This window comes from Monodon monoceros, unplaced genomic scaffold (genome assembly GCF_005190385.1).
Source record: "Monodon monoceros isolate NGI ecotype Baffin Bay Population unplaced genomic scaffold, NGI_Narwhal_1 Super_Scaffold_7, whole genome shotgun sequence".
Lineage (NCBI taxonomy): Eukaryota > Metazoa > Chordata > Mammalia > Artiodactyla > Monodontidae > Monodon > Monodon monoceros.
In genome coordinates, this window is record NW_021703784.1 from 68,797,023 (window position 1) to 68,816,639 (window position 19,617).

The 19,617-nt window shown below is 47.4% G+C and overlaps 1 protein-coding gene across 11 annotated transcripts in view; it reads right to left on the minus strand.

Moving 5' to 3' along the window:
- Nucleotides 1-19,617, minus strand: part of PLEKHA7 (pleckstrin homology domain containing A7) — a 209,981-nt gene that overhangs the window by 63,704 nt on the left and 126,660 nt on the right. For 8 of the 11 annotated variants that reach the window (XM_029207394.1, XM_029207386.1, XM_029207391.1 and 5 more), the window contains 5 exons: nucleotides 7,083-7,194; nucleotides 6,213-6,314; nucleotides 3,521-3,593; nucleotides 3,188-3,274; nucleotides 2,020-2,120 (listed from right to left, as the gene is read on the minus strand). In XM_029207394.1, coding sequence (XP_029063227.1) covers nucleotides 2,020-2,120; nucleotides 3,188-3,274; nucleotides 3,521-3,593; nucleotides 6,213-6,314; nucleotides 7,083-7,194 — 475 coding nt within the window. The remainder of the gene's footprint in view (nucleotides 1-2,019; nucleotides 2,121-3,187; nucleotides 3,275-3,520; nucleotides 3,594-6,212; nucleotides 6,315-7,082; nucleotides 7,195-19,617) is intronic. The other 3 variants (XM_029207393.1, XM_029207390.1, XM_029207388.1) reach the window with 1 other exon arrangement.

Consider the following 19,617-nt stretch of genomic DNA (forward strand, 5'->3'; position numbering starts at 1 on the left):
GAAGTAAGCCTGAACCGACCTTAACTTGGGAAGTATAAGGAGTGTCATTCACCACAACTCCTACTACAAATGACTGCTCCATGTTATCTGTTTGCAGAATGGGACTAGCCCCATCTACCCTGGCAGAACTAGCTGATGGTTAGTTTTCCCGTAGAAAGCTCTGAATGCGTAATCAACCATTTATAGTGCAGTGATACCAGACCTGTGGATGTTCAGAAGAAAAGTACCTAAGCCGAGGACTTAAGGAAGGCTTCCTGGAGGAGGTGGCCCCTGAGCAGACACCTAAAGGACAAGTAAGTAAGAGTTGGGGAACGCTTCAGGGCATTCCAGGCTGTGATTAAAGCTCAAGGGGGTGGGGGTGGGGGGGAACGATGGCTCCTAAAGGCCACCGAGAGCCCTGCTTGGCTCGTCCTGCAGACCTAGCGGAGCCTCAGGGTGCATCTAGCACCCTGGCTCCCTGACAATGCCTAGGAGCTGCCTGGCTGAGAGTACAGTTAGAGAAGACAGACAAGAGAGGACCACATAGCCCTTTAGGCTCTGCCTATGTACCACTACAGATACTCTGAACAATCTCAGGCAAGGCACCCTAGCAACAGTCAGAGAATTTCAGCTCTGCAAACTGAGAAGAATTGACATCAGAGGCAAGCATAAGGCCCAGGACACAAAATACTGCACACTCCTCAGTGTGCCCAAGAACATGGATCCTGAACTGTCCCAGGGCCCATCCTCAGGTTCCTAAAAGAATGACACTGCAACCCAAAGGGAAGGGAAGCCTTTCACACTCAGGAAACCACAGCCCTGTCTGGAGAACCACCTGAACATCACCCATTCTGTCTGCAATAGCTTTTCTCCCTTCTCAGACCCTGAAGACCCCACTCATCCCCCCAAACATGCATGCCTTCTGTCTCCCAGAAAAAATATTTAGGGAACACTCTTGGTGAAGCCTATAAAAAAAAAAAGAATGTATGACACATAAAAGATGTTTTCCTAGAATGTATTTTCACACCTCCCAACAAAGTGTTAAGATGAACTATATATAGTTATTATAATCAGTTACTCTGAGGATATCCCAAATGCTGTCGCCCCCCCCCCCAAATTCACATGCAACAGCGTTATCCCAATTGTTTGCCCAGTAGCAACACTAAACCCTAGAAAGGAAGGTTTTTCTGAGGAAGGCTTTCAGGCTGCAAAAGACCAGTGTGACACCCATCGAACAAAATGTTTTCAGAGCCAACAATAAGCAAGAGAGGCTCTGAACAATTCAATAGAACAGTATTCCTAAAATGATAACAATAAACATTAATTGAAACCACCTCCCACCTCCTGCAATGTGTATATATGGGTGACCAGAGTAAGACATGGAAGAAAAGCAGAGAAGAAGAGAAAGAAATTGTCCTCCCTCCCTATAATGCAACTGAAAGGGGACAGAGTTCAGGGTGGAGACCTGCCTCCATCATCTTCCAACTTTGGGACTGTGGGCAAGTTTTTTCAGCTCTCTGATCCTCGTGTTCCTAATCTATAAAATGAAGCTAATGATCCTGACCTCACAGGCTCCCCACAAGTACCAAATGAGGTAACATGGATAAAAGTAGTTCTCAGTCACAAAAGGTTTTACAGAAATAAGGCAATACCATATCACGCAACATGAAGTGAAGGAGGATCCAGAATCTTCAACCCACAGCAACTCTGGAGTCACTGGGGACAGTGACAGTGGTAAGAAAGCATGAGAAGGGCCGTGCTGATACTTGTCACAGAAATAACGACAGGAAAAGAGGGGTCTAAAAACTTAAGCAAGGCTGGGGGACTCAAAAGCTAAGATACAAATGAAAGTACTGTGATGTGACATTATTCTTGTTTAAAGAATTTATAACTTTGTTAACATGAGTCTGAAACGCTCAACCTCTTAACTTCTTCCCCCCAACCCCCAACAGAAACAACTGCTTTTGTGAAGCCATTTTGGGGAACACAACATTTCTTAGGATGGAACTGCTGCACTGGAGGAGTGGGGGTGGGCGGTACCTTAAAGGAATACTTGCGACTTATGCGATCCTCGGGGGCCACTGTTGAGATCACGTAGCTGGGCAGAGGGATGCTCCCAAGGACCACTTCTTCTCGGCTGTCTTTGAACGGAAATACAAATCAGAATAACCTTCTGTGGCACCTTCCTTGGGCTGGTCCATCCCACTGCCCTAGTTCAAGGCTCCTTATCTCTCCCAGGATGACAGCAATCACGGATCGCCCATTCAGGTGCTCTGGGGACCTTTGTGCTAGTGCTGGAACTACACAGGTGAATCAGACAGGGCCCTCTCCCCGAGGAGGGGGACAGGCATGTAAACACGCTCAGCTCGACCTGCTAACTCCTGAAACACAGAGGCACACCAAGTGCTGCGGGAACACACAGACAGGAGTGGCACACAGCCTGGGGAGGTGGAGAAGGCTTCAGAAGGTGATATTTAAACTTTTGTAAAGGATGGGGAAGGGAATTCTGGGTGGTACACACCTCATAGGCAATGTTAGAGCAGGTGTGAAATATCCTACCTTTTATGTCTATTCTCTTCCTCCCCCAAACTGTCTTCGTTACCAGAGGTAACTTCCTAATGACAGAATTGGTCCCACTGCTCTCCCACCCAAAGGCACTTGCTGACTGCCCACTGGATACAGAATGAAGCCCAACTTCCTCTGTCTAGTGTCATAGCCCTTTTGCATTTGGGCTCTTACCCACCTCCTGAGCCTTATCTCCTAGCGTGTGCTCCATGCAAGACTCACTCTGGCTTTGCAGGTCTGTCATTCCACTTTCTTCTGCTTCTAGAACTTTAATCAAGTTGTTTCTTCTGCCTAAATGCCCATCTTCCCCCTACACGTGGGCAAAGCTCAACCCATCCTAAAAAGCCCAACTCGAGCCCTAATTCTTCTGAGGAGCCTGCCCAAGTTCTCCAAGATGGAATTGGCTTCTTGTTCCTCTTGAACTGCCTAAGCACTTTGGATGTCTTCCAAAACCTAGTTTTGTCTTAAAATTAGCCTATCTCTTCCTCCATATTTTGAGCCTTACTTTCTTCTCACCTTTGCACAGCCCCTAATTCTATGTACTGGGCTCCACAAATGTTCATATGGCCAATTTAATTCACCAGTTGCCCATCCAATAACAGGGGATAAATCCAGACAAGAGGTTACAAAATATAATGTTCACCTATACTTCCCATCTCTCCAGACTGAATCAAAGGTGTGCCTGTGCCCCAAGTGGGGCAGAAGCTGGAAAACCTCCAGATCTTGAGACCTTAAGTAGAAGGCAAACCAGATTCTATTATTTTAACTCAACAAATGGCACTTCCAGTGCTGGGACTGGTAAAAATGAAATCACCAACCATGCACATATGTAAAAGTGAACACTTTGGCAGGTCAACAGGTGATCGATTAGCTCAGGCCACTGATCCATTCACTGGATTTGAGAAGACCACCATTTGCATGACCTCACCACCCCCTCTGGCACAAAGACCCGTTGGTGGCCTGAGCCTCAGCTCACCTTTATAGTAAAACAAGCAATAATCAGCAAGCACAAACCACCTCCTCTTCCACAGCCTCATCCCAGAACTGTCCTGCAAAGCAAAGGAAACTAATCAGGGCAATATCTGAGCATACTGTTCCCCCTCCCCAGTCATGTGCAACCTGATTCTGGAACCGAGACTTGCCCATATTCACTCTTTCTTTCAATAAATTAATAAGGTTTTGTTTTTTGTTTTTTGTTTTTTTGCGGTACGCGGGCCTCTCACTGTTGTGGCCTCTCCCGTTGCGGAGCACAGGCTCCGGACGCGCAGGCTCAGCGGCCATGGCTCACGGGCCCAGCCGCTCCGCGGCATGCGGGATCTTCCCGGACCGGGGCACGAACCTGTGTCCCCTGCATTGGCAGGTGGACTCTCAACCACTGTGCCACAAGGGAAGCCCGAAATAAATTAATAAGTTTTTACTGCATAGCCATCCTTTGAATAGGACATTAAAATTTAGATCCAATGATGGTTTATCCCCAGGAAGTTTTGTTTCCTATAAACAGACTAGTGTATCATAAGCATCCTCCTTTTAGAAAGGAAGATATGAATTCAAAAATACAGTTCTTGGGCTTCCTTGGCAGTCCAGTGGTTAAGATTCCATGCTTCCACTAAAAGGGGCGTGGGTTCGATCCCTGGTTGGGGAACTCCCACATGTCGTGCAGTGTGGCCAAAAAAACCCAAAAATACAGTTCATCCATTAAGAAAGAAATCAGTTTTTAACAAAAGGGAAGTTATTTATTTATTCCTTCCGTCCTTCATTCATTCACTGATTCAGGTGCTACACTGTAAAATACCTTCACTTATACTGATTAGAAAATTGGTTTACATAGTATGAAACAAAGAGTTTAAGTTAGCTAATTAATCAATGAGGCAAAGTTCTCATTTGAGTAAGTTCAGTTATCTACCACAAAGGACTGATTTTGCTGTGTTTTTCCTTCCTTTCAACAGAAAAAGACCTGGATTTTCTTGTGAAAATTTTTTAAAAATATGGCTAGGGTAGGAAAATAGTAGTTTTAGGGTCACTTTTCTCCCAAACCTAGGAAAATTCCAGAGCCATTTTTAGCTGTTAAAATTGTCTTCCTTCTGCAAAAGTTTTTGACAGGTTAAATTTTTTAAAGTTTTATTCATTCTCCACTTGCTAAAGTTAAAAACTTGCTAAGCTCCTGCGTTTCTTGGTTTTATCTCCTGCATTAACCAGATGGTCTGGCATACGATACTTGCTTTGTCTGAAAAGCTCTTCTCCATCCTTCCACATCTGCTTCAAATGTCATCTCCTCTGGAAAGCCTTTCAGGACTCCCCCAAGCATAGCTACATTCTCTCTGCTGTGTGCCCACAGCACTGTACACAGACCTTGGTTACAGCTACAGCCAAGGAGCCGAGGGGCCTGGGCCAGGGGGTGTCTGTTGGGGAGAAGAATTATTTACAATACCTCCCCTCTACCTCCACATTTCAAAGGAGCATCCTTTTGTTTAACGGAGACGGGGATGCAAGTGGAAAAAGTCAGAGGGTTAGATTACTCAGGTAAAAAAAGAGAATGAGAACAGAGCTGTGAGGGAAGAGGGAATCATTAAGAGAGGGTGGTGCCAGAGGAGTACCGGCCAGAAGAGGCTGGAGAGCTGTGGGAGATTTCAAGGGGACATTTAGGAATTTATTCTGTGTGGTGTGAAAGGTAATGTCTTCCTCTGTTTTCCCACAAAGCCTTTAGTAAAAATGTACATCATTGCTCTCAGAATTTGTGTTTTTTTGGATAATATGCTATGTGAGAGACTGTGCTGGGTGATGACATGACACGTGAGAGGTGTTTCTATGTTTCCCCCTGCAGACTATGACAGGAGTTCCTCAAGGGCGGGAACCACATGTTACTCATCTCTTTGTCGTTGCTGTGAGAGCACTTAGAACACGGCAGGCACTTGGTGGGTGGGTGGGTAGATGAATGGATGGATGGCAAGAAGAGAAGGGAGGAGACAAAAGGGACGTGTTCTCTGACCCTGGGGGCTCACAGCCTATCCAAGGCCAGAGGACCAGAGGCAGAACAACTGCCTCTGGTGAAGTTGTGGTGAAGTGTGGTGAAGCTAGAGATGAAGGATGGCCTGTGGGAGAAGGAGCTGGTGATGGTGCTGAAGTTTCTAACCTGGGTGCCTGGGAAAATGGTGGTACCTCCACCAAGATCCAGAAGAAACAGTTCAGGGGAAAAAGACAGGTAAGGGGTGAGGAGACAATGAGCTGAGTTTGGCTGATTTGGAACCTGAGGTGCTAGGATGCCAGGTATGTGTGTTAGACTGGGGGAAAGGAAAGGATGGGATTTTTCAGGCAAATGATAACAAAGGCTCTTTCACATCAGGAAGGCAAGTGCTGGCAGAGGATTGGCAGTAAGGCTGGATTCATACTGACCCACCCACACTTGGGCCCGAGTCCCAGGACAGCCAAGAGCACTGGGAACCAAAGCGGTTAAGTGTTTGGGGAAGGAAACTGCAGCCACTGAGCAGACTGCCAACTCACAAAAACGAACAGCAAGTCGCTTAGCACAGCGGGCAGAATCTACTGGCCTCAGACAAACTCAGGAACAGAAAGCTTATTAAGAGCCTGTTCCCAGTTCCCGGGGGTCAGGGTAAGGAAGGAATTCAGCAAGAACTACCTCCCTGCCACCCCTCCCTCCTCAGTCTCCTCACCTGCTTGTGCAACCAGCCCCTCACCACCACCGGAACATTGGGGTTCCTCCGAATGGCTTGGTCCCTCTTCCCAAAGCTGTGGACTTTACTGGACTTTATGATCTAGGAAAGAGCAGACTTGAACTCTAGCAGCAAGGGGCATTTGGGGAGGCCCAAGAAGCATCTGCATGATAGGAGGGCTGTAGGCTCCCTGTGCCGTCATCTATGCAGCAGCGCCCTCTGATCAAAAGAACAGCAAGAAGACAGAGAATGGGCGTGCACACGGCCGCAGCATCCTAGTTAAAAGGTGGGTGCAAGAGCTAGCAAGCTTCCTGTTTGGGTCACAGAGGAAAAAAAACGTAAAGGGATTTTTCAATCAACTTTCACCAGCAGCTTCTGGCCCTAATATGTCCTATGGCTTTCTGGAGCAATGCTACACTCTGGTCACAGAATTTGCCAATTTCCAGATATTTACCCCTCCCATCTGGTTCACTCCTCAGCACCCTCCCCTTCTCTGCAATGCTGGTTCTCTTCCCTGCTCCTCAGTCAGTGCTTCCATAACGTGGGCACAGAAGCCTCTGGGCCCTTCTGTTGTGAATCTCACCACGCGGTCTTTGACACACATGTGAACAGAGGTGTGGCCCTCCAAAGACACGACAGGAAAATGAAGAATGCGGCGAAGGCCGTAGATGTCAGTCCTGGTTCTGTCAGCAATCACCTGTTTTCTTGGACATGTGACATAACCCCAACTGGCCACAATTTCCTATCTGTCATCTGGGGAGAATACTTATTACATGTCTCCCTCACAAAACTATGGTGAAGATCAAACGGGTTTCTGGCTACAAAGGGGCCTGGCAAAATGCAGAAGAGGGGAAATGGCCAGGAGCTCACCTTGGGGCCAGGCTTGGCCTCCACGGTAGAAGTGGTCCCGGCAGTGGATGTTTCACTGACCATGCTGGACGGTCTTTGGTTTCTCTCTTGCTTCGACATATGTGGATTTGGCCTGTGGGGAGACAGAAGGGAATCCAGTGATTAAGTGGCCAGGCCACAGTGGGAAGTGGAATCTGAGATTTATTTCAGGTTAGAACTGGTTGATGGACCTTAAACAGCCCAGGACAGATCTTCTAGACACCACCTAACTCCAGATTGCTGTTAGAGGGCCACGACACCCAGCCCACCCACGTGCTTCAGGGAATCAAGAGCATGACAGATGGGCAATCTCCACAGCCTGACACTCCACGAAGGGGCCAGGTCATTGCTGCCTGCTGTCTCAAGGTCCCCACCTTTATTTTCTTACTCGGGTGTTTGTGGCAACTGCCCCATCAGATGGGCACACACGGTTTACCCCACTCTTTACAGCAAAAGCAATCCACACTCCTTACACACACACACACACACACACACACACACACCTCCATTTCCCCTGGCTCCCAAAAGAAGCTGTTTCTAATTAGTAACAAGAAACCACTTGCGCTCACATCCACACCCCCAGATATACAGAATCGCTTACATAAATGCCAGTGGGGCTTGCCTCCCAAAATAGATTACTCAACAAAGAGTCTTATTCTAGGAACACTCCATTAGCCCCAAAATAGAGCCATTGAAGATATTAACCCCTTGTGCCATGCCTGGAGAGCACGAAGAAATGAAGCACGCCTGCATCCCCAGTGAAGTTCCCCTTGATGTGTCCCCATCAGCATCCAGCAACATCATGCGTCCCACCAAGAAGGTCCACCTGCCCTGGGAGGGCCAGCACCCTGGGAACATCATGGTATAGCACTTAAGAGCCATCACAGAGAACCCTTCTTACCTGCCTCCACGGAGCCCCAGCATTTGCCAGAGTCTTTCAAAGCAGCAGCGGCAGCAGAATGACTCCGCACAATCCAATCCCTATCCTTAAACAGCTCAACGCTTGATTCCCAGACCCTGCTAACTCTAGGATCCCTAAGCCTTCCTCAAAGTGTAAGTCCCAGCATTCTATGGCTGGGTTGTCTGCTGCTCTGATGGACAACAGGACCCAGGTAGCTGCAGTAAACTGAAGCTTTTGGCTTGAGGAGTGGAGAAAATCCGATTTGGAGGCCTGGGCCAGGGCCCTGAGTAGATGGAGATGGAGGATCCAGGCAAGACACAGCTGAGGAAGACACGCTCTGGATGTCTGTTCGCCAGGCTCACTTTTACATGGGTGCTACAAGGGAAAATCCTAGTTTCCACCCTGGAGACACGCTGCTTCCTTCAAAACCACTGCTGCTCAAAGGATAAGTGATCCTTCCCACACCCCAAGACAGAGACCTGACACCCTGTACCATTAGGGAAGTCCTTTGCGGAAGTAGCTGTGACCCCCGTGCTCTCTGAGCTGTGCCAGCAGCAGGACCACTGCAGCGGGCACCAGCTTTCCAAGCGGCTGGGCCCTGCCGGATGCTTGGCAGCTGGAGGTGCAAGTCCCACCAGGCAGAAAGATCACTGGCTCCTTGTCAGCTCAGGCACTCACTCCAGATTCCCCGCCCCCGGCCTCCATCCCAGCCAGACTTTTGTTACTGCTCCCCACTCAGAGAATGTCACCACACTTAGAGTCCGCTCAGTGTTGGCAGAAGCTGTGTGCAGCACAGATAATCGCCAACCGGGGGTGGGAAGGGGCTCTGAGAGGCTGCCTTGTCCAGCCCCTGCCTCCAGACAGAACTATGCCCGAAACATCTTCCTGGAACCTGGGCTTGCCTGACTTCAGATTTACAGAGGTTGAGACAAGGAAGAAGAGTTCTCAGGTTATCTCAGTCACGGCAGCTGTATCTCTAAGCCAAAATTCAGGACACAAAGTCCAACAGTAAGAAAGGTTTGTTTGGGATTTTATCAAGTTTAATTGGCTCCCATTTAAGACACTGATATGACGGTTATTACAGAATACTTGAGAAATATAAAAAAAAAGCTAAAACGAAAGAAAAAAATCATCATAGTCCTGTTACCCACAGAAAAGTCATTTTTAATACTTGGTATATTTACTTTCATTCTCTTTTATATGCCTGTGTTTTTTGGGGGGGGGATGTGTGCTTTTTTGTTTGTATATAATTGTGATCCTACTGTGTTTACGATTTGGCATGTTGAATTTTAAACTTATTGTAATATAAACATCTTCTCCTTTCTTCTTTTCTTTTTTTTTTTTTGTGGTACGTGGGCCTCTCACTGTCGTGGTCTCTCCCGTTGTGGAGCACAGGCTCCAGACGCGCAGGCTCAGCGGCCATGGTTCACGGGCCCAGCCGCTCCGCGGCATGTGGGATCTTCCCGGACTGGGGCACGAACCCGTGTCCCCTGCATCAGCAGGTGGACCCTCAACCACTGCGCCACCAGGGAAGCCCTTCTTCTTCTTTTTTAAAAAAAATATTTATTTATTTATTTGGCTGCACCAGGTCTTAGTTGCGGCATGTGGGATCTTTGGTTGCAGCACGCGGGCCCTTAGGTGCGGCATGGGGGATCTAGTACGCTGACCAGTGATTGAACCCGGGCCCCCTGCATTGGGAGCATACAGTCTTACCCACTGGACCACCAGGGAAGTCCCTCTACTTTCTTTTAAACTCATCCATGTCATTTTAAATGACTGCATCACATTCCATCAACTAGATATGCCATCACTACTCTGTGAGACAAAGAAGAGACTATCTGGATTTGTGATTACTCAGGAAATCTGGGACAGATGCCCACCACTTTTGCCATTTCTGCACCTTACAATCTTGAGCTCTAACTGTAGTCATCTTCCTGTATTCTAACCCCATGTCCCCTCCCTACACTAGCTTCTGGGATGCTGGCTGGCCGGGAAGCTCCTCCAGCCACAAGTGCAGGAAGAAAGATGACTTCCTTGCAGCCTTGGGTAGGTGAGGAAAGAAGGTACGACTACCACCTGGAGAGCCAGGTATGAACAGATTTCAGCTGGAAAAGGACTGTTTGTGGCCCCAACACTGAACATTAGTGAGGGATGGGACAGGGGTGGCGGGGTGAGGACAGGGAGAAACACATGAAGACAACTTCGTTCTCCATGACTATAGAGACCTCTGCTCAGCAACATCCAGAGAAAGCTGCCTTATTAGCAGACAGGACTGAAGTCCAAACTAAATCTGCCCCAGAGAGGGGACCATGTCATCTCTACAAACAGGGAGCGTGTCTTCACCAGGACTCCCCACTCAAGCAAAAGACTCAACCATTACCTAGCAGTCCCTGACCTGACTCTTTGAAAGAACAAGGTGCACACAGCTACCCACCTGGCCAAGTAACAAGATCTGCATTCAGAGGATGTTCCTCTGAATCTCTTCAGCATGGGCCATGGTCTCTTAGGTCCCTCCAAGGGTGACTATCACTTCTGGAAATCACTAGAAGTTATCTGGAATTTCAACTGGTTTAAAACAAAAAAAACCCCAAAAAACGATGGTGGTCACGCTTGGGACACCATTTGGTATTCAAAAATGAGGATATGAAAAATGTCTCAAAAACAATTTTCTCACTTGGCTGAAAAGGTGGCTCTGATGGAAACTGCTAGAGGTCGTTGACCACATTATTTTGAGCAGTGGGAACATCAGTGGAGCGTGTGTGTAGCCTCCTGAAGAGACAACTCTGAAAGGAGCAACAATCACTTGGATGTGGGCATTCTGGCACATTTGCTCCAGCCAGTTACGCCTTACAGGTGTGTTCCCCACTTAAAAGTCTGACAGGGCAGACACTGATTTGTCCTCAACTCCCCAGACTCCTGACAGGTCTTACTCAAGAACAGCGCCCTCCCCCAGAGAAGAGAAGAAGAGCCTGTGGCCCTGAGCTGAGCAGCTGTGAAGGTGGTTCGGTCCCGGCAGCATGCCCTCAGGCACATGAGTCACACAGATGCCGGCAGAGGCGACAAAAAAACTGCACACACGAGGGGAAGGCAGACTCTTAGTGTCATTCAATAAAATCTATTACCTTAAAAGCCTGTTTGCCAGGTTTCTGTGCTATCCTGAATCCCAAAGTACAGTGGGATGATTTGAACAAAGACTTCTCTTTCCTTGACTTGGGCTACATGAATGCTGATTATTTGCCGGAGGGGTGTGGGCTGAAGTTCAAAACAGTGAGCTAGAGTTTTAACTCAATTGCCTCCCCTCTGAAAAGAACAAAAGAAGTTAGAACCACACAAAAATCAGTCTGGAGAAGCCCAGGAGGAAAGTGACCTTCATTCTACTCTGAACTTCCTCAAGGATGTGTCAGGTGAACCTGGGCAGGAAGTCATTTTCTCTGTCCCTCAATTTACCCATCTACAAAAGGAGCTGCTTCTGCTTCCTACATTTCCAGGAGCAAATGCATATAACACTGTCAGACGTAGTAAGAGAGAGAAGTTATAAATTCAGAAGCCACTCCTTTCTGCTGGGTCTGAATTTAGGTGAGCTTGGTTAATGGGCTCCTCAGTTGCCTCTCAGTCAACATCAGAAACTGGAGCAGACTGAAGTGGCGGCACAGCAAGACCCTATTGCTGTTGCAACAGGTAGGTCGCCAGGCCAAGTATCACCAACCCTTAGGGACGGGTACACAAGGTCCAGCAAGCCCAGGGACCAGGCTGTATTTGTCCAGCACCTGCTGTGTCAGGCACTTTGCCTGCATTATCTCACTTACCCTTGCAAAGCCAGTTTTACCTTCTCCATTTTGTCAAAGAGGAAACTGAGGCTCAGAGAGATTAATGACTTGCCCGAGAGAGAAGCTGGACTCCAAAACCTAGGCTTCGCCACAGAGATACCATCCCACGGCAAGTCCCAAGGTCTGGCGGAAACAGGCTTTTGCTCTTCTCAACCCCAAGAGCAACCCCCAAACCAAGAAGATCCTGGGGTGGTGGAAAGACCACGAGCCCAGAATAACAGGATCTCAACAAAGCTCTGCAGCTTACTGACTCTCCAAGAGTCACGTCACTATTCTGGGCCTCAATTTCCATTTTTGCAAAATGAGGTGAAAAGAACTCTCGTCTCACAAGGTGGTTATGTAGACTGAAATGACGCTTCGAAAGCCACGAAGCACTGCACTCAACGAAAAGCACTGTTTGTCCCTGTTACCAGTGGAGACTCCAGAATTTAAATCTCAGGTATACTTTATTTTTATTTCTAAGGCACTTCTCTCCAGAAAGCTGAAGGTACCAGACCATTAACTTCTGAACAGCAATCATTTCCTATAAACAGCCCTATACACACCTTCGCTGGGGCTTCTTTAACGTGTAATAACCCTGTGGCTACGGGGTTGGCCTCCCTTTCTTTCTCCAGGAGAAAGATAATGTCAAGAGTCTTCAAGGCTATGATGGGAGGTTAGGAAGCTATGAGAAATCAGGAATCTCTTACGAAGAAGACATCATAAGATGACATCTGTGTCCCATTAATTCCTAGAAAAATAGGCACCCCGGGCTTCCCTGGTGGCGCAGTGGTTGAGAATCCGCCTGCCAATGCAGGGGACACGGGTTCAAGCCCTGGTCCGGGAAGATCCCACATGCCGTGGAGCAAGTAGGCCCGTGCGCCACAACTACTGAGCCTGCGCGTCTGGAGCCTGTGCTCCGCAACAAGAGAGGCCGCGATAGTGAGAGGCCCACGCACCGCGATGAAGAGTGGCCCCCGCTTGCCACAACTAGAGAAAGCCCTCGCACAGAAACGAAGACCCAACACAGCCAAAAATTAATTAATTAATTAATTAATTTTTTAAAAAGCCAAGCATTTGAAGCCCTTTTAGAAAAAAAAAGAAAGAAAGAAAAATAGGCACCCCAATTCATGCTCTCTCCTCAAGGACTCTACATGGAGAACTCAGCTGAGATTACTGGGTGCATGAGAACAGGCACACTCACAAACAACCAGCACAACCAGCAGTTTTTAAGCCGCTCACACCCACTACCCTAAGGGGTCTGGGGAGAGCAATACACAATGAAAAGCAGGAATAAAACAAAGTTCTTGTCCCAAACAGGCAGACATCTCCACACCCCGTCTTCCCAGAGAAAGAGACACACAGACGGACCACCAGCACTCCCTGTACACACTCCCAACACCCCGGGGAAGGCTGTCTGACAGGGGTTTTCATTCAGCGACTGTGGCCTCATTACTCAGCTAAGGCTTCCTGCATTCCTTCCCCTTCACCCCCAGCTCCTCTCTTGAACACAAGCTCCCATTCCTCCCCCTACTCCACACCACCTCGGGGGCTGGAAACCAGCCCAAACGGCAGCCCAAAAGGCAGCCCTCACCCGGCACAGCAACAACCCAGCGAGCTTCGAGGGCTCCTCTCTCCCACCTTCAAACCCAAGCACTGTCCTGAACTTGGCCTGAGTCCCGCTCTGCCGTATGAGCCTGGTCCAGTCTCTTCTGCTGTCCAGGCTCCATGTCTCTGTCTATGCCGAGGGAGAACCAGACTTTGACCTCTACTGTCCTCTTCACCTTTGTTCTGCTGTTTCAGAGATGCTACAATTCTAACCCCAGGCTTTGGCAAGCCCTTTTCTAAGCAAATCTGCTCCTCCTGGATAACCAGGCAGCCACTTTACACAGTAGGAAATAGCCTTTTCTAATGGAGATCTGGGTACTTCCAAGATCGAGAGGAGGTAAAAGAAGAGGACAAGGAGGGCAGTCACAGGAAGACAAAATCACTGTGCGAGCAGCAGCCTCCCTTCCACACACAGCAAAGCCACCACTGCAGCATCTACCTCAGCACAGACAGCCGGAGACGTGGTTGCCGTGCGGCAACGACTGCATCCCCAGTGCCAATGCCCCTCGAAACATCAACATCAAAAGCCAGGCCAACACCCAGGTGTCTGAATGAACTAAGGACACCATCATCACCTCTTCCCTTACCTGTGATTGTCACCAACACCGTCTCTTAGACCAGGAAGGAAAACTGAACAGTCAAGTTTCTGCATCTGCTTGCCAGGTGTTCCCATTTTTCCTCATTTTTCTGCTGCCATGGCAACCAAATGCAACAGGCAAAGCTAGCCCAAGACTGCCAGTCTGGAAAGACAAGGTGCTGGCTGTATCAGCCACAGACAGCAACACATCAGCCTCACAGCCCGGGGCTCAGCAGATGAGCTACAGGACAGACTCCTCCGAGCTCAGAGTTGTAGCGCACCCCCTCTGCCAACCTGGGTTCTTAATCTCTCACTGTGAGCTTTCACCAACTTGAAACTGCAGGAAGAATGGGAGACAGCCATCTCTAGCAGCAGGAGATACCCCACCCCCAGGCATAATCAGCATATGCCTTGGGGAGTCTTGCCCTGCAACCTGCAGAGTGAACCCCCAAAGAGGTCAAAGGTCAGGAAGGTAAATCTAACCTTCAGCAAGATAGTATCTTTTAAAGTCTTATCCTCCAAACACCACTCATGAAATTCTAAGCAATTCCAACTGTGGTTTTTTCTAAGCAGTCCAATGAGAAAACGAAGGGCTGCTCAGACCTCAATGGAAGGAACAAGCTAAACTTCCTAGGTTGCCCAGAAAGACAGGCCAGGCAAGGGTCCTCTCCCCTAGTTAGGAAACTCCAAGGTGATCTTGGGGGCCTTACAGCTGGCTTCTGAGCAGAGCAGGCTTCTGAACTTCCAGAGCGCATACTCTCTCAACCAGGCCCCACCTCGTCATCAAATGTTTAACAGAGCCTGGGGATCAGTGTACACAGCCTGCTGTCAGTCAGCTGCCAGCCTCACGGCTCCGGAATGCTTCTCTCCTCTTCCCCAAGAGCTGCAGAGGCGTCTGTCAGTGGCTTCCTGGGCATCCCAGCACTGAGGAGTAAATGCTCCTGCGCACGGCACCAACCACCAAAACCACAGCTTGGGAGTTCTCTGTGCCAAGGCTTCCGCCTTTATGAGGGCCCCTGGGTGTGGTCCTTTAAGCCACAAGTTCCCAATTCAAGAAAATCACTGAGAATCAGGAAAGAGGCCTTCAGAAGAGACCAAATGATCCAATCACTGTAACTGAAGCCCTGTAAAAAGGCTTGAGGATGTTTTCTGGAGAAGAGACTACCAGGGAAGCTGGCTCCTTTCAAGCAAGCATGAAGTTATTAGATCAAATTTCATTACTGCAAATACAATTACAATTAAAATTTCTAAGTAGCAGTAGCCTTAGTCAACACATTAACGCCTAAGTACAGCCAAGGAAGGGGAATGTCTCCTGAAGACCACTGAAATGAGAGGCAGTAGGTGTAGTAGTTAGAGGCATAGCATCTGCAGCCAGACTACTTGGTTTCAAGTCCTAACTCTGCCACTTATTAGCTGTGTGACTTCTGGCAAGACTCTTAACCTCTCTGTGCCTCAGTAGCCATGATAATAACGTTATCTTCCTCAAAGGACTGTTGTGGAAATTAATATATGGAAAGCACTTAGAAAAGTACCTGACAATAAATCATAAGGACTCTAAGTATTAGCTATACAAATAATAATAATATCAATATTATTATTAGTGGAAAAAGCCAACTCTTATTCTAAGAAGTAGATTACTTCATTTAATGTTAAAGATGAAATTCTAGATCTTGAAACAAGGGATGACAGAAAATCTCCTTCCTAGAAAATTAGAGACTGAGCTGAAATTTGCCTGCCTTTTACTTTTACTCATTGATCTGATGCCTGCCTTTGGCAGCCACGTGATAAACATACCCCACTTCCACCTGCCAGCCCTTCTTGAAGACTTACAGCACATCCTCCTTCATCTTCTCTCCTAAAGACTAAACATGATCGGCCATAGGACAGGGTTTCCACACCCCTTTTCATAAGGGGATTCCCCTCCTCAGGGATATCTCAATTGCTCAACATCCCTCTTGAAACTTAGTACCCAGATCAGAGCGTCTGGGGCTTGGCATGTCCCTGGGGCTCCATAAACTCAGAATGAATTAATGAAGTAGTCCACAAACACCATGGTATACCAGAACTATTCTCCCCCTTTCTCTACACATTATATTTTTATTAATGCAGCCTGGGCTTATATCAGCTCTTCCAAGAGGGATTTCCACATGCCCGTTGGCTTGGGTGTGCAGGGGTCTCCCCTGGGAGTCAAGGCTGCAGGACCTGTTGACTGATACCCACCTGCCTTGGGGGTTCTAACAAAGAACTCAGTAGCATAACAGAAAAGGTGAAATGAAAAAACAAACGCTAGTCATGCAACAAAAGATGCTCGTCAGCGACAGTCTCAAAAGGTCCTGCTTCCCTTAATAAATCTGCACTGTGGGTTATTAAGTGTAGTCATTAGTGCTGACCAACAAATATTTCTGATTTCCTCCCCAGACGCCTGGTAGAAAAGCACTTCCCTGCCCCCTTGGAGTTAGGAGTGGTCATGTGACTCGCTTTAGCCAATGAGATGTGAGTGAAAGAGCCGGTGCACAATTCACCAAGTTTCATGGAAGCACAGAGATGCAGGTCCTTCAGTAAAGGTGACAGAGCTGAACCCCTCAGGGGACCTATGATGGACACATGGGGCAAAAGTGAGAACCTTAATTGTTCTAAGTCACTGAGATTTTATTTGTCGTTGTTATTACCAGAGCAGACCCTAGACTATCCTGACTGAACCTGTATTACTGAAACAGAAACTAGAACATTCAGAGTTTATGTCCTCTAGATCCACCAGATCACAGCTTTCACATTATTTCTCTTCTCCATGCTTCTAATCAGTAAGATGGGAAACAATCTTTTGGTGGGCATGCACCTGGTACACCAAACAGCTCAGGTGAGCCCCACCTGCCAGCAGTGCGGGAGATGGGTTATCTGTTCACATCAGTAATGCTCTAAAGGAAGTCACCATGGAGAATGTTTTTTTTCTTCTCACAGGATAAAGAATCCCAAGATTATCTGACTAAAATCCATCTGAGATTGCCACTGCAGCCCAAAGAATGATGGGTTATGTGGAGGAGACTTAAGGATAAATAGAAGAATCTGGGAGTAATTCAGGAGGGAGATGGGAACAGCAGGTTGTTTAAATCAGTGGTTCTCAAACTCTTACCAGAAGCAGAATCACCTGAAGGCTTGTTAAAACACAGTTTATGGGGGTCCTACCTCCAGAATCTCTGATTCAGTAGATCTGGGGTGGGGCTTGAGAACTGCATCCCTAACAAGTTCCCAGGGGATGCTGGTTCAGAGACCACACTTTGAGAACCACCACTCTAGAAGTGGTGAAACCGAGGCAGAGGCTCTGGCGAGAGGAGTCAATGTGACCGTAACAGACTTTTGGAGAAGGAAAAGAAAAGAGCCAGTTTTCCTTTTTCTACCCAACACATTAATCTGAGAGCTGATATAAAGACACGAACGGTCATCTCAGCCTTTTTTTTCTCATCACATAACACACTACACAACAAAATTAAGCTCCTCTAAGGGAACAAAGTGGAAATCATATTCCTTAGCACAGTTTTTAAAAATGGTTTCTGGGAAGGCAAATCATGCCTCACTCACCCTCCGGAGCTCCCCCAGGATTTACCTGGAGGAAAAGCCAAGTCTATTTGGATAGAGGAAGCAATTTGGATAATTGGCTGCAACCTCCCTCTCCAACCTTATCTCTCCTTCACAAACCTCCAATACATGTCAGTCTTCTGGAAGGCTGCCTATCTCCACTTTATTGAGTTGTTTTTCTGGGGTTTTATCTTGCTCCTTCATCTGGTACATAGTCCTCTGCCTTTTCATTTTATCTATCTTTCTGTGAATGTGGTTCTCATTCCACAGGCTGCAGGATTGTAGTTCTTCTTGCTTCCGCTGTCTGCCCTCTGGTGGATGTATAGGGTAATGCCTTATTTCTGCTAGTGTTGGAGGGTCTCCTGCAGAGGCGGGAGGCAGCTGTGGCTCACCATGGGGACAAGGACACTAGCGGCAGAAGTTCTGGGAAGTGGCATGTCAGTCTTCTTGCCAAGGCTGGTCACACTTCCCTCAGCTGTGAATGACCCTCACACTCGTGCACACTTATCTTCTCTTATCTAAATCTTACCCTTTCCTCCAGTTTAGGGCCAGACACTTCAAGAAAGTCTTCCCTCTCTTTCGTCCCCATCACAGCCAATCAATCACCAAGTCCTGTCAATTTTACCTCCCAAGTATCTCCAGAATCCACTTTGTGCTCTTCGTTTTTCATTCTAACTCAACTAGTATAGATTCCCCATGCTCTCCCCTCTCCGTCTTTGCACAAGTTGTTCACCTTGACTGGACAGGTCTCAATTTAAACAACATCCTTTCCCAGCATGGAGAGGCCTTCCACAATCCCTGAGCCAGGTTAGAACTCTCTTTTATCAACTCCCATTGAACCCTATGTTCCCTCTATCTTGAACATTTATCACATTTGTGATATCTTGTTTAATTATCTTCCCTACTCAACCGTAAGCTCTTCACAGACAGGACCACATTTGTCTTGTTTGCTGCTATAACTGCAGAGTCTGGCATAGCCCCTGACACATGTAGGCACTGGCTAAGTATTCAATGAATAAGTGCAGCAATTACCACATCAGTTCATAGGAATCATCCCTTCCTCTCAACGCCTAAAGCACATTCTGTCTGCTTCAAGGAATGTCTGGCCATATAGTTGTACCCATCATCTGAAATGAGCAAGCACCCCTTATGACATTCAGGAAACGGGATCTAGAGGGAAAAAGTGACCCTTGAAAAGAAGGAATATCTTTTCCTTGGAAACTGGATGGAATTGAGATTAGCTGCAGAGATATTTTGGTAGGATAAAGAGGCTACCTTCTCAGAAGTGGTCAAGGGATAAAGTCTTCTGTTAACAATGAGAAAAAGGATGTGTGTGACAGAGGTGTTTAGTGATGGAAAGTGTGCATTTCTCCAGAAGCTCTTATTAAAGTTGGTAACTTCTCAAGCTAAATGTTCTGATGGATTCTACATCCAGACCTTTAATAATGACAGGCGCCCGTGTCTCCTGGATGCTTAAGGAGGGGGGCTGAACTCAATAACCTCCCAAGAGCTTCTAACCTTCAGGATTCTATAAACAAACTCATTCCAACCTGGAATTTGGAGAATCCACATTCTGGCTTTGTCTTTACACAGCAGGTCTTTTTCAATGTAGGAGACAAGACAATCTTTACCTTGCATCCCCTCTTTCTCTAATAGTATTAATGCTTTCAAAGTCAAACACCCCCCAACCCCCCACAAGCCCCACAGTCTGGCTGTCATGTCCTGTGGGCCACGAGCACCAAAATAACTGAGCAAACAGCTTCTGACTAGGGCAAGGGTTAGACCTGACCAAAAAGAGATCAGGCTGGGATGGCATCCTGGCTTTTCTACTTCTAGCCAGGCAACTTTGGGCAAGTGACGTGACTTCTTTGGGTCTTAGTATCTTCGTCTCTAAGATGGTGATGATGGTCTACCTCTCAGGATTATTGTATTAAATGAGATATGCATATAAAATCCCCAGCACAGAGTAAACATGCAAGGAATGTCAGTATGATCATAATTACAGATTTCTAGTTTTAAAAGTTCTGTTGGATAATGATTCTAAGTTGAAAA